The sequence below is a fragment of the Perognathus longimembris genome, chromosome 4 (assembly GCF_023159225.1).
Source record: "Perognathus longimembris pacificus isolate PPM17 chromosome 4, ASM2315922v1, whole genome shotgun sequence".
NCBI lineage: Eukaryota > Metazoa > Chordata > Mammalia > Rodentia > Heteromyidae > Perognathus > Perognathus longimembris.
Window position 1 is genome coordinate 80,965,416 of NC_063164.1, and position 16,088 is coordinate 80,981,503.

The following is a 16,088-nucleotide window of genomic DNA, read 5'->3' on the forward strand; positions in this document are numbered from 1 at the left end:
GAAAAAGTGCCTGAAGACATCTTTCATCAATCTACATCTTTCTAATATTTTATTCCTTTCATAGTTCCCTTCCTCTCATTTATTTCAACTTTTAAACAGATTCATCTGCACAAATTTCTCCAAACATTCAACTTAATTTCCTTATAAATGATCATTTTTCTCACTCATATTTCATTAGCTTACATAATGTTTCAGTAAGTCACACAATCAAAATGAAAAATAGAACTTCCATAAACAGCAGGAGGGAAGACAGCATACATAGAATTCAGAAGTGGAAGGACATGGAGAAGAGCCTTCAAGCTATGAGCCTGCATTATCTTGTGGGCATCAGCCAGCCCCAACACTGCTCTGTCCTCTGTGGGCAGCATTGGTAGTCTGGTTAGTGGATCACCAGGCTTCAACCTCTCCCCTGTGCACATCTTAATGTAGATTAGAGGTACTCTGTCATTCCATACTCATATTGTCAACTTTCCCTCTTAAGCAGTCTTTTATATCATGTAGTACTGGAGTTTGAACTCAGGGACTACTGAGTTCCAGAGTTCTACTAGTATTAAAACCAGTCTTTCTAATTATTCTTTTTATTCTGATAAGCACTCAAGCTTTTTCCCTGTGACCCAGCCCCAGAACATGATCCTCTTACCTTCACCTCTCCAGTAGCTTGGATTACAGTATATACCACCATACCCAGCTCTAAAATGATATGTTTTAAACTATCTGTATAAATGGCTAGGTGGTGCTTGTTGTTCTAAGGGATAAAGTACATATTTCGATGTTGTTGAAAAGCCAAATTGCTACAACCTTTATAAACATAGACCTATTTATGTTGACAGTTTGAAGATCAAATTTTAAGGGGCACTAATTCTAATATTATCTACTACTCATCATGTTCCGTGCAACTTCTGACATATCTGCGTGGACTTTATGCTTTAATAGCCTGAGGATACTCTTTAGTCAGGAAGACTAGCTTTGACTTGGGATTGAGTTAAAAAAAAATGCTAGATTTTGTCAATATGTTCTTTCCCAGGCATTATCTCTGACTCCTAGGGACAGAAAACAATCCAGATTTTGCCCTCAATAGAATCACAGTTGGATATGTGTAGCTGGCATGCACTCAAACCATTGCAATGCAATTCAGCATGCTTTGCACTAAATAATGCTCTGACAGGTAATATAGGAAGTCTGTGACTCTTGAGGTCTCTACAAAGTTTATAATGAAGCCCAGCCATTTGTATTTTTAATGCCCTTTGAACCCACTTCTTAAAGGATAAATAACAGCAGACCTTGAATCAGTACTAATAAATATGTGTCTCTCAATTAAAAGGCTGCTTGCCATACTTTTTTTTGTAATAGCTTTATCACCATGTTAAATGTCCTTTAAAATGTATAGAAAATGTCATTGTTTTTCATGATTTTAGCTCAGTTTACAGTTAGACTCATCGTGTCTCAAATGTTGTAACTGAAGTAGAAAATTTGACCCTCCCTTTAAAACAGAGAGGTATCAATAAGAGCTATTCTTTCTTTGATGCTTTGTATAGACAGAACCTATGCTGGGGTTCGGTAATATACCACTCAGATACCTACTGTGTTTCAACATAATAATGCTCAGGATCCATCTCCCAGTTCTACTGAGCTGGCTGGAAATAGTTATCTGTGGCACCTCTGCCTTTAAAAGGCACCAGGGACTTATTATTTTAATCCTTGTACAGCCTGATTTATCCCTCCAAACATCTGTCAGCTGTGCTTTGTCTTGAAATTGGTACTGACGGTACTGCTGATTTTTGAACAGCAGCTGGGAGATATTAATTAGTTCGATTCTCAGAGGTGTGTGTGGTTGTAATATTTTCTTTTACTAAAGATCTCTGAAGCATTACATATTATGCATCCCATATCTATAGGAAATCTCAAATTTTTATTTCCCTACTTCAAAACTCGAAGCATTAGGTTTTACTAAATTAGATAAATTGTTAACAATCCAGTCTTTGGGTTTTGGAAATCAAAAAGAAAATAGGCTTTAAATTCCCAGGTTAGATACTTGTTGTTTAACATAAGGGCTAAAACACTGGCTGTTCACTCCACTAGAGTTGAAGCACCATTTCTATTAAATGATTTCCAATTTAGTTTGTTAACACTACATTTGCATTTGCTGATTTAGCTCTTCTTAAGCTTGATTTTTGCCCTATCTTTTAGCCTCTTTCTACATTCCCCAAGGAGAAGATATATTTTACTCTTCCTTCTTAAATCTCTTTCTTTACTTGCCAGGAAGCCATGGGCCCATTTGATAATCTTGTGTATGCTCAGATGTAAGTATAAAGTATATTTAAAAGTGAAGAAGTGGCCTCTGAAAAATGGTTAAGTGGACTCAATGTTGCACAGAAATCTTCCCATATTCCTCACACTTGCTTTGTCTGAAACCAGAGCAACTGTCTTCTTTCATCTTCTTCCCTCTGTGCCCATGCATTTGCTGTTGGTATAGAAACAAGACATTGTCAGGAATTTCCTCATGTCCCATTATCAAATCCAGAATCTGATCTCTTCAAGCCTCAGTTTCCTCACTTGTATATTGCAGATAATACTCCCCTGACCCAAATGACTAAGCACAGATGAAACATTTAGTAAACGCTGTCCCTTTTAATCCTTTCTCATAGAGCACCTGTGTGTAGATGACTTTCAAAAATATAGCCACACTCCCATGTGTTTGTTCTTCCTGCTCTCTTCTCTTTCCTATGCATCTTTTTATTCCTAGTCTCCTCTTATACACGTTTGTTCTCTTGAGATTGGTTTTCTTCTTTCTTCCTCCCATATTTTTGCATTAGGTCCAAAAATGTATTTAGTTCTGCCAACCAATTGTCATTCCCCCAGCAGGCTGATGCCACTCCAGGAGAATGATATTTTTACCTTTATCATAAAACAAGGAGTCAGCCTACACAGCCCATTCCTCACCCATTTGGGCCAGTAGAGTGCAAAGTCTCCCCAAATTAGATTAACTAGTACATTGCTAAAGTCTTCCCAACCTGAGAACAGGGCTATTACCTGACTGGCTTTGATTGCCTTTGCTTTTCCCCCTGGAAGACATTATCATGAATAACTTTACAACTGATTCGGTTTACCATATTTACAATTCTTCCCAGCCTTAAAAAAAAACAACAGTGTTTTGTTTTGTTTTGTTTTTTACATCTTCCAAACTGCACTATGGTAGCTCTTGCTTGAGGCTCTAGGGGATGAGAACAGATGTGAAACTCTCCTGCAGTTAGAAGGTATCAGCGCCACTGCAGTTCAGCCACAGATATGAACCAACAGATAATTACAGTTTAAAATTAGTATTTTAATGAACCAGTCTTAGCAAATGTAAAGAGAAATCTCCCAGGCATTCAAGAAACAAGCAGGAGGGAGGACATTAAGTAAGAAGTCCAACAGATGGATGGTCAGCAGGTGCTGCTGGTCTGATAGAAAGTTGAAAGCTCTAGTTCTTCTATGCTGCACAAAGGGTTGGGGGAGGAAGCCCATTTTTTAAAGGTGAGCACAAGTGTCTAAGAGTCACATGAAAGTTGAAGCATTCATAAGTAAGGCCTCACTCCAAGTACCTCAAATTAATTATCAGATCAAAACAGAGAAATATGTTCCTCATTCATTTAAGCCTAATGTCTGAAAATGGAACCAGATAAAGTGCTGGGTGGGGTTGGGAGAGATGGGGAAGAATGATGAAAAGAGTGACTTAACGAGGCACCAATGGCTCATGATTGAAAGAAATCCTAGCTACTCAGAAGGCTGAGAGCTGAGAATCACCGTTTGAAGCCAGCCCAAGCAGGATAAAGAGACTCTTCCAATTAAATCCCCCCCACCCAAAAAGAAAGAAACAAAGAAGAAAAGAAAAAAAGAGAGAAAGAAAGGGAAAAAAAACCAAGAAGTGGAGATGTGGCTCAATGGTACAGTGATCGCCTTGAGGAAAAAAATCTCAGGTACAGCTCCTAGGTTCTGAATTCAAGCCCCAGAACTAGCACTAAAATAAATAAATAAAGATAAAAATATTGTACTAATAAATTTTCATGTTGAATTGAAACCCTCTTGTACAAATATTTAAGGATAATAAATAAACCTGATGCCACTTCAGAATTAACAGTGGTATTACATATTTATATAGCCAAATACCAGCATTCATTATTTTCAGCACCATAATAGGTATTTTAGAAACCAGTTATTTGTAGGGGAAAAGATTGTTGAGGTGTTCAATCTATTGTTGAAATGCAGACGGAGTTAAATATGTATTTTAGTAAGATTTTTTGTATAAAAAGCCTATTTAATCAAAGGAAGTTACGCTGATAATGTTAAAAATGGTGTGGAAGCTGGATTAAAATAGTCTGTGCATATATTCATGTACAGCTAATAAAGGCCACTTGGCTCTGCTTATTTTTCAGGGCTCATTTGCTTACAGAACTTGAATTAGTTGTTTCAACTCTACGTGCCCTGATCTCTCAACTGCAACATGAGGTTATAACCATTTCCCTTACATGACTTACTGGGAAATAGGGGAAAGGAATTTAGTATGACTCAAGCTGTACAGGTCAACACAATGACACATTGAATATACAAATAGAAAAAATATTATAATACTTCTTTGAGCATGCATGGAGGAAGAACTTGCCACAGAGGAACATTTATTTTTATCTGGGTATTTATTGGTCTCCTGCAGAAACTTTAATTAAAGGTTCCTATTAGCCACAAAAAGCTCATGAGCATATTTCCACAGCTGGCGCCCTGTACCCCAGCAGGAGACCAGCTGGGATCAGAAGGAAAGTTGCTCACTCCAAACTCTGACCCAGTCAAATCCCTACAAAAAAAAAATCCCTTTGGAGCTTGCATTTAGCCCTCTCAGAAGCATGCTGGAAGTCCAGGCAATTGTGGCTCTGTTATCCTAGTTACTCAGGAGGCTGACACCTGAGGATCAAGGTTCAAAGCTAGCCCAGAAAGGAAAGTTTATGAGACTCCTAACTCCAACTAATCACCAAAAACCAAAAGTGAGGCTGTCCTTCAAGCATTACAATACTAGCTTTCAGTTCAAAAAGCTAAGGGACAGTGCCCAGGCACTGAGTTAAAGCCCTAGTATCAGAGCATGTGCCTGCACACACCCGCGCATGCGCGCGCGCACACACACACACACACACACACACACACACACGCTGCTAGGCCATTTCTACCAATTCTCCTGTCCCTCAGGATATCTTCTATTAACCTAGTAACCTCTGTGATCCAGTTTAATGGTCCTCACCTCTGCCCCCAGGCTAGCTTAGCTTTCTAGGTCTTGGTTGTTAACCTACTTGGGGATGGTGCTGCTAAGTGACACCTGAAAGAAAAGAGGAAAATGTCTTGCTTTTGACCTCCCAGTGCTATTAAGGGAGGTTCTTTTTCTTTTATGTTTTTAAAATTAATTTACTTTATTGTTATTATAGAGGTGATATACAGAGGAATTGCAGTTACAGGAGTCAAGTAATGAGTACATTTCTTTTCATAAAGTGTTCTCTCACTCTCTCTCAGTACCGCCTTCCAGTCTCCGCATACGAGTTGCATAGTTCACTTTCATCAATGTCCAATGAGCTCCACTGCTGCACTTTGTCATCCTCTTTCCCTGGAGTTCTGGGTCTTCTGAATGAATTATTTACAACATATCAATAGGTCAGCCTGGAGATATCGTTTCTTTACTTTCTCTGTTTTCTCAGCTCCACCTAGGATAGAGCTTGCCCTCTTGTCTGTGGAGAGAGAAAAACCCCTCATTGTTGTTGTTGTTGTTCTTCCAAGGATTATAGGGAAAAATTTCTGTCGCAATATACAACTTATATTCCTGTATCCCACAGAAGGATAATTTGTACATTATTGATAACTTCAGACTGAATTTGCTTTCATTCCAATTTATTGATAGTTACCAGAAATTTAGCACAGTTGATGAACATCAGCTTTGCATTCAGCATGCGAATTCAGACAAAACACTAATGTAGCATTAGTGACAAGAAAGTTTATTGGGAAAAATATGTCAGAGAAAGAGATTATATGCTTAATGCCATGGGAAGACAGGGCTTCAGTTCATCTTTAATCAGATTCAGGGCTTACACATTGGTCTTTGGTTAACCCGAAAAAGTTAGGGTAGAGGGTGAGAAGATACACATATTGAAAACATTCCTTGGCTGGGTGCTGCTGGCCAAAGCTTGTAATTTTAGCTGCTCAGAAGGCTGCAATCTGAGGATTGTGGCTCCAAGCCAGCCTAGCTGGCAAGGAAGCCCACGAGACTCATCTCCAATTTACCAGCAAAAAGCTGAAAATGAAGGTGTGGTTCAAAAGGTAGAGTGCCAGCCTTCAGCAGGGTGGCCAGTCCTGAGTTCATGCTCAAGTACTGGTACAAAATAAACAAACAAATATAAATAAAAACTAAAACACCAAAACAGTACCTAGTCACAGTCATTGGTGGTCAGGAAGTCTAATAATCCAGGGTCTTTGGATTGGTAGAGTGCTATTATGAAAAGAGATATTGATGGGTGCCTGTGGCTCACACCTGTAATCCTTGCTAATCAGGAGGCTGAGATTTGAGCTTTGCTCTTCAAAGCCAGCCAGAGCAGAAAAATCTGTGAGACTCTTATCTCCAGTTAACCACCAGGAAATGGAAAGTGGAACTGTGTCTGAAAGTGGTAGAGAGCTAGCCTTGAGTGAAAGAAGCTCAGGTATAGCTCCCAGGCCCTGAGTTCAAGCCTCCTGACTAACAGGGAAAAAGGATAGGAAGGAAGGAAAGAAGGAAGGAAGGAAGGAAGGAAGGAAGGAAGGAAGGAAGGAAGGAAGGAAGGAAGGAAGGAAGGAAGGAAGGAAGGAAGTCATTAATGCTTACCAGATGTCCCATGATTTGGCCTTTGTTGGATTCTAAGATGTTTGCAAAGTGACTGCTGGAGAGAAGGCTCCGGAGAATTAAAAGCTTCCTCAAGATTGTGCATGCCAAATACACATATGCATTTTCAATGTTTTATTAGTTTATTGTAATAAATAATGATTAGTTGTTATGTCCTAGTTATTATATATAAACACAATCTTAACTTTATTCTCCAGACACCAAAGATGCCTTTTAGTCTGATCCCCAAATTCCATACCTATTTCAATTTCACCAGAAACTAGATGACTAAATGATTCTACCATATAGAGCAAGTTACTTGGTTCTGTTAACATTGGTCTTGCCTTTTAAGAGATGTTAATTAAATTTATTCCTGCTAGTTGTTGACTATTTTCAAGATCATAAAAATGGATTAAAAATGGAAAAATGAAGAGAAGAAACATGGAAGGAAATAGAAACTCAATGCATATACTACACAATTAAGAAAAGTGAGGGAAGTGTGGTTTGGGAGATAGAGGAGAATAAGTGAAAAGGAATGATATGACCGAAACATTGTATTTATAAACTACTTGATTGACTGTCAGCTCCTTTGTTCAACTACTTAAATATAATTTTTCAAATAACATCATTTTGAAAAACATGTTTTCATTCATGATATATTAACAATTATAAGTAACTTTATAAAATAAAGATACAAGGTAACAATGACCTTTCTTGCTCAGTTGTGACTGGTAACTTTTAGGATATTCATTCTATCTTTTCTCTATTCAGTATAAAAATACAATGTAATTAAAAGAGCACCTCACAAACAATGTAGTATATATTTTAATCAAGCATGACAGAAATAAGTATTGCCCCATCTTGTTTAAACTCATTTTAAAATAAAGGGAAATAAGATTTTAAATATACAACTTTGTATATAAGTATACAAGTATATAAGTATACAAGTATATAAGTATATTTATATACAAAGTTATAATTCCCTTCAAGTTTGAGGTCATGCTTTATGCACTTGACTACAGAATAAATAACACTGTAAAGAGAATCACTGTGCTCACTGTGCATACATCTATCACAGCTGGAAATGGAGAAATTTTCCGAGGATAGAACTTCATTGGTACATTTATTACATCACAAGAAATAAGGAATTTGGTTATGCAAAATAAAATTTCTTCCCCCAAATGCTCTCTTATTACCATGACAAAGAAAGGAAAACATCCTTTCACACACTGAATATTCTCTTTTCAGTTTGAAAATATATTTATGGTTTTTGTACATTTCATGTTTTCTAATCTGCTAGGAATGCACCTGTTGATTAATTTGTACTTATGTGATTAGTAGTGAGGCTGTAGGGAGGCTGAGTATATTATTTCCTCTAAGGAGAATTGCTTTGATCGCTTACCTCTTAGTTTGTTTTTATTTTATTTTATTTCATTTGCTCAAATTACTTATTTTGTCAAGTTAGAAAAGTAATGCTGCTTTTATAGAAAGTAAGGCCAGGTACCAGGTGCTCAAGTACTATCTGCTTGGGAAGCTGAGATCAGGAGAATCACAGTTTGAGGCCAACTTGAACAAAAAGCCTCACCTTAACCAATGAGAAGCCTGGATATGATGGAGCACATCTGTCATCTCAACCACTTAGGAAATAAATATAAGTAGAGAGATCATAGTTCAGGCTGTCTGAGCACAAAGGATGACTCAACTCAAAAGGCAACTAAAGCACAAAGGACTGGAGAATAGTTCAAAAGCTGGAATACTCACCTAGCAAGTATAAGGCCCTGAATGCAAGTGCCAGCACTACCAAAAAAGTCAGAAGAAATTCTTATTTGAGTAAACAGCAATTCATTAACTGGAAAGCATCAAACCAAGGTTTTGTGCTTACTGCTGTATTGATGAAGTTTGGCACCAAATGTTTATTGGGAAAAAATAAAAGATACTTAGTTAACTGCGGGTATAAAATTGTTGTTTTTAATTTACTTTATCCTGATCATATAATCATAAATTCATTGACTGCTTTTGACTTGCTAACATTTTGTTTTTCTTTAACTTAAGCATTCTTTCAGAAATGCTTACATTTGTAGTTTTTACAAGGTTAAGGATCTTTTTTAAGGTCTAGTTAGTTTTGTTTGCTCAGGAAATTTTCAAGTTTGGTCTCCATTAATTTTTCCTCAACAGACTTCAGCCTGTCTTTTAGAAGAATACAATTCAACTTATAGCACCATCATAGCAACAGGCTGTTCTGTATGACAAATGCATGTAATGAAAATTCCCTTCTGTTACTAAGCACATAGTATGCCTAATATTGCCTTGGGATTGTCCTAGGGAAGACCATCACAAATCTTGCCTTGCTCTTGGTGGACATCTCTGCAGATGAAGCACAAAGCTCTCACACTGGATGGAAAAAAGTAAAGAACTGGCTATAGTCAAGTATCTGCAAATTCATACCATACATCACATATGATATATCATCAATAAAGCTAGGCCATGGTGCGTGAGAGTCTGAACATCTTGTTTCTGATTCTTATCAAGAGTCAGTCCCTAATTCAAATGACTCACCAACCACAGGGGTGTGTAAGTTGATGATTACCGTCTCCCACATATAAGCCGAAACCTAAGATTTTAGCCTGTCCAACAGCTTTAATGAAAGGACTTCCTTACTTTTATAGTGGAAGCTCTCCTACTGGTTCATAGTAGAGAAAGAAATTGTTAATTAACATGAACAATTTTCAATACTCTTGTAAGTAACTACAGTGGTGGGAATAGGTGGCTGTTGGAATTTTCTCAGTATCATATCCAGTGACAAAAACTGGGAAGCTTAGCACATCACATACACAGGGCAAACAATGAAAAATACCAAACAAAAACACTGAAAGGAATAAATACAGAAAAGAAGAAAGCAAGGAGTTAAATGTTATTTATGTATTTCATCTTTAAAATAGGTGGAAATATGAGATCTCCATAGTGGAAAAAATGGGGCAAAGTATAAGTTATTTGAAGACATGCTTTATTTTTTTAACTGACACACAGAAGGTTGTATATATTGATGGAGTACAATGTAATGTTCACTACATCGATATATCACTTAATGTTTAAAGTGGACTAAACATATTTACCTGCTCAACCATTTATCATTCTTTGTTATGAAAACTTTCAAAAATACTTTCTTACAAGGATTCTGAAAGTTAGTATCTGTAATCTTAACTACTCAGGATGCTGACTGAATGAGATTTGACAGCCTCAGTTCAAAATCATCTCAGACACAAACATGAAAGAGTCTTCTTAAGTCTAATTAACCATCAAAAAGCCTGAAGTGGAGGTGTGGCTCAAGTGGTAGAGCACCAGCCTTGAAGAAGAAAAAATGAAAGTGTAAGGTCCTGAATTCAAGTTCCAGTACACATAAACACACACACACACACACACACAAACACAGGTTAGTATCATTTTTGGCTACTGTGAGTACTGGTGCATGGGAACCCAGGTGTGTCTTCAACATACTGATTTCAGTTCTTCTAAATATGCAGCAGTTTTAGTACTTCTGGATCACATGTTATTTCTATTTTTAATTTTTAAGGAACCTTCCTACTGTGAAAATAATCTTTAAGTATTCTCTTCACAACAGTCTGAACATGGTGAAGACTTAAAACAAATGGGATTTTTAAGGCAAAACAAAACAGGGATGGTAACTTAGCATCTGAGGATATTTACTTACACTTCTTTCATGCATGTATTAAATATCACTGTACTAGTATAAATTATCCAAAACTCAGCAGCAGCTGAAAAGACTTAGTTCTGACTCATAGTCTGACTCATAGTCTCCTCTAGAATTTATGTCAGTACTCTAGATTCAGGTGACAATGTTCAGGAAACCCATAGATTGAATCTGGACTTTTAAAGAACCTGATAAAATAGGCAGCTTTCTACCTAGCACATGGAAATGGAAAGGACATTTGCAAGAGGAACAAGGGAAAGCAACAAAAGCAAAGAACTTTTCAATGCAGGAGGAGACACTGTTAACATTTACATTTCCTCAGGGGAGTGGAGGTGGGACAAAGGGTGAACCTATTCAGCAGTGATACTCACTATGTTGGAAATGAACTATACAACTTGGTGGGGAGGTGAGTCAGGAGAGGAAAAATACTGGGAAAAAATGAGGGAGGGATGACACTATTCAAAACAAAATGTATCATTACCTGACTTATTTAACTGTAACCCCTCTGTATATCACCTTTGCAATAACAAATTTGTAAAGAACATTTACATTTTCTGTGGTTTCTCAACCAGTGGAAAACTTCCTTCTGCCCACTTCCTCCTTCTGCCACCACTTCATGCTGCTCCCTGCATGCTCTCACCTTGAGCAGATGTCACCAGAGAGTTTGCTCAGTCAGCACCTTAGTGAACTGTGTTCAATTAGCAAGTTGATCAGTTCATCTCTTAATACTTCTCTGTATATAAGGACACAGTAGGTCACTGTTACTCATCTCACCCCCAAAATACACTAGTTATGAAGTATGGTATATTATTTAATGGACTATAAGTTTATTATGAAAACCAAATACAGTATAGTGAAAACATGTAGCTTTTTTTCTGAGATTTGTATCCAGAACACTAGCTATTGGAAGTAATCAAATCTTCCAACATTACTGTAATTTATCTGAAAAACTTCTTTACTCCTTAACCTTTGACTTTAAAATGAACTCGTCTGGAAAATTTACCCACTCCTTGGCAATTATGTGGGTGCTAGGCTAGTCCTTCCCTGGATGTCAGACAACATTTCTCATAGCAATCTTATACTTTAAAGACAGGACAACAAACCTTTATTTTCCAGCTCCCTCCCTGAATCTGACATAGCCCTCATCCAAACTCAATAACCCTTCTCCTCTAAAATTGAGGCTACGACTTTCTTTGAGTCCCGGAAGGCCAATGAACTGCTAAGACCCCATCAAAAAACTACTTGTATCTTCCTTCCTTCCTTCCTCAATTGTGCCTTTTATTTTTATGTTGAAAAAAAATAATTTGAAACTCACATATTTCATTCCTGATAATTTGAAGATTTTATACAACTATTTGGGAGCCAGCCAAGAATAATAGGACAATGAACAATCTCCAGGGAAATCTCAGGGAGAAGCTAGTCATTCACTCAGTAAGGAAATGATACTGGAACCTTGTAGGCAGGGTTACCTTTTCTTTAGCAACATATATTGACTAATTATACTTATTTATTTGAGATGCTATTCTAGGTTTTATGAATATAGTAAAGAACAAAAAAAGTGTCTCTGTCTTGAAGTTAAGATTAATGCAGGGACACAAAGCAGTTCAAGTGTGATTATTGAAGAGTGATTCTGGATACCTAAAATGTTAGAGTGACTTGATTGACCAGTTATCAAGAGCCATTATAGAAGAGTTGCTTCCATGAGATATTTTGAGGCTGGTGTTAAAATGATTATCTGTGATCCATGATTCCAAGTTTCATGTGTCTTATTATTTACTTATTCTTATTGAAAAGATAGTAATAATTGTCATGAATTTGAATTTGTGTATAATTGTGCACTAAAAAATGGCATCGGTATCTCTTGTATATATTGAAATTCTAGAAAGCTCTAACAAGGCATCTGTGACTCATGCTTGTAATCCTAGCTACTCAGGAGGCTGAGATCTGATAATCACAGTTCAAAAGAGGCCTGGACAAGAAAGTCTATGAATTCTTTTAATTGAAACTTTATTGTAAAGATGATGTATGCTTTTTGAATAATGTTATCCTCTCCTTAATTTTCTCCAACTTCCACCTCTCACCGCCCCCCAACCAGGTTGTAAAGTTTATTACCAACATAGTGTTTAGTGAATATCACTGCTGAATTGATTAACCTTAGTCCCACCATTTCTGTGATTCTCCTTACCCAACCCAAATCAGATAAAATTACACATAAGATAAAGGGTACAGAAATCAAAATCAGTGACAAAGGGAATAAATCAAAGGAAAGAAAAAAGAAATAATTGCAAACAGCACAATAAAAAATCTCTTGTTATCTACAATTAATTAGCAAAAAATCAGAAGTGGAGCTGTGACTCAAGTGGTAGAGTACACCATCCTTGAGCTAAAAACTAAGTGACAGTGCCCAAGCCCTGAGTTCAAACCCAAGCCTGAGTGCTGCCATAAAAAAAAAAAAAGGAATGGAAAGAGGGATAGGAATGTGGACTAGCAGTAGAGTGCTTGCCTCATATATGTGAAGTCCTGGGTTCAATTCCTCAGCACCACATATATAGAAAAAAGCCAGTGTGCTGGCCTTGAGCAAAAACAAGCCAGGAACAGTACTCTGGCCCTGACTTCAAGCCCCAGGACTGGAAAAAAAACAAACAAGCAAAAAAATAAAGGAAGGAAGGAAAGAAGAAAGGAAGGAAGGAAGGAAGGAAGGAAGGAAGGAAGGAAGGAAAGAAGGAAGACAGGAAGGAAGGGGAAAGGAAAGGAAAGGAAAGAAAAGAAAAGGAAAGGAAGAGATAAAAGGCTTGCTTCAAGGAAAGAAAATAAAAGTATGAGAAACCTGCTTGGGGTAATTAAGGGGATATTTATTTATTTAGTATTGTCAGTCCTGGGCCTTGGACTCAGGGCCTGAGCACTGTCCCTGGCTTCTTTTTGCTCAAGGCTAGCACTCTGCCACTTGAGCCACAGTGCCACTTCTGGCCCTTTTCAATATATGTGGTGCTGAGGAATCAAACCCAGGGCTTCATGTATAGGAGGCAAGCACTCTTGCCACTAGGCCATATTCCCGGCCCTAAGGGGATATTTAAGAGCTTTTATTTTTGTTTATTTCACTTTAGAAATTCCACTGGCTAACATGTTCTGGCACAGTAGAGATTCTGCCTCCCTCTGCAGTCCTGGCCCATCTCCTATTCCCACCAATGGCCTGTTTGACCTTTGCCAGGTATTTTGAGCCAGCTTTGGAGACAGGTTTTGGTGAGAAAGAGGTTAAGGGTGCTAAGATTCTGCCAGAGAAACTGAAGAGGTTGCAATCTCGTTTTTCAATTATGGCATTTGGCAAGAAAGAAACCACAACTGATCTCATCCAGGTATCAGATGATGGAACAGAGCTTCTTGAATATACATGTAGCTATGTAAATTGTCAGCAAGGTAAAAACTTTCATGGAATCACACAGCAGATTCTATGAGGAAGTGTTATGGTCAGTTGCACTGTAACAAAGAACTCACAATTTCTACTCTATTTTTTTAGTCCTTATTTTCAATCACTGCGTTACTATAGAGGAATAAAATTATACTCTACAAAATTCAAAACTGATATTGCACACTTTTCATGATTCAATTGAAGTGGATCTATTTATTACAACAGTAGATATATAGATTTAGAGGAAAAGTAGGATCTGTATGTTAATAGTGACAATAGATGGTGGATAATTATTCCTGGAAAGTAACAGAATTAATTATTTTTATAACATTTAGTAAATTATCCTTTTAATAATTACTAACAAATTTTTCCAATGTTATTTTTCATGAAACTTTTTTATTTATTGTCAAAATGTGGTACAGAGGGGGTACAGATTCATATATAAGGCAGTGAGTACATTTAATGTTTTCTAGGTTTCATTATTTTTCTATCAAAACAAATTATCATTACTCACTATTCCATTCCATACTCCCCTTATTATTGACATTATTTTAATTAGGATTAAAAACATTTCCAAAATGGCCTAAGAGTAAAGTCTAAGGAATTGAAATGGTGTGAAAGGTCCAGGGAGACAGGCAGCTAGATAGCTAGCTAGCTAGCTAGATAGATAATAGAGATAGATAGATCACTGACATACATATATAGAGATTATTGATATATGTTATGTATGATATATATTACAGATAGGTAAATGATAGATATATCACCGATATATATAGAGATTACTGGTATATATGTTATATATGATTATATATGATACATATGATAGATAGATTTGGGGGTTGTTTTTTTCTTAAAATTTTATCAGGACTTATTGTGAATTAAGATCTGTAACAGGGCTGGAGACAGAATTAAGATAGAGTATTCCTCATCAAGAGTTTGTTTTTGTTTGTTTTATTTTTTTTCCAGTCCTGGGACTTGAACTCCAGGCTTGGACACTGTCCCTGAGCTCCTTTTTGCTCAAGGTTAGGGCTCTACCACTTGAGTCACAGCGCCACTTCCAGCTTTTTCTGTGATAAACTAGAGATAAAAATCTTATGGACTTTACTGCTCAGACTGGCTTCCAATCATGATCCTCAGTTCTCAGTCTCCTGAGTAGCTAGGATTATAGGCATGAGCCAACAACACCAGGCTACATCAAGAATTTTATGAAAAGAGGGGCTGGGGATATAGCCTAGCGGCAAGAGTGCCTGCCTCGGATACACGAGGCCCTAGGTTTGATTCCCCAGCACCACATATACAGAAAACGGCCAGAAGCGGCGCTGTGGCTCAAGTGGCAGAGTGCTAGCCTTGAGCTGGAAGAAGCCAGGGACAGTGCTCAGGCCCTGAGTCCAAGGCCCAGGACTGGCAAAAAAAAAAAAAGAATTTTATGAAAAGAAATATCAAGCAAAAACAACAACAAAAAGAATGAAAAACAATTACAATAAAGAGTGTGACAAGTGGAGGCATCTACACTTTCATTGGCTTCTCTGGAGAAACATTTAACACTAAATCTGAGCTTGTGATTATGTCATCATCAGATATCCCTGCTACTGGGTTCTGGGAAAATACAAACAACAGGCAAAATTGAATCATGAAAATACAACATTCACACACAAACACAAATATTGAAATCAAAACTCTTTTCCCCAAAATATAAGATGTAAAGAACAGACTCCTAAATATCACTATTCCAAGGAATTGGCTTCAGTAGCTCTGGATAAACAATCCCCAAGGCCAGAGTTGGTGATGAAGTCTGGAGGCAAAAGAGAATGCATCCTCCTGATGAACCTTCTATTTTGCTTAAAAAGCTTTCTATCCAATGAACAGTAATCTGTTTGTTTAAAGTGAACTGATTGCTCCTGAGCAAACATGAAAGTTGTGGCTGAGGCTGGGGCTGGGGTTTGAATACAGGGGCCTGGATATTCACTCTGGAGGGTTTTGTTGTTATTTTCTCCTTCAGTGCTAGCACTCTGCTACAACATTAATGAGTCACAGGCCCGTGTCCAGCTTTCTAGTGGTTAATTGGAGATAAGTCTCATGGAATTTCCTGCCTGCGTTGGTGTTGAGCC

General features: G+C 37.4%; 1 protein-coding gene across 1 annotated transcript in view; it reads left to right on the top strand.

Moving 5' to 3' along the window:
- Nxph2 (neurexophilin 2) overlaps nt 1–16,088 on the top strand; it is a 33,985-nt gene that overhangs the window by 5,448 nt on the left and 12,449 nt on the right. The window contains exon 3 of the mRNA XM_048345761.1: nt 13,676–13,924. Within this exon, the coding sequence (XP_048201718.1) occupies nt 13,676–13,924 (249 nt within the window). The remainder of the gene's footprint in view (nt 1–13,675; nt 13,925–16,088) is intronic.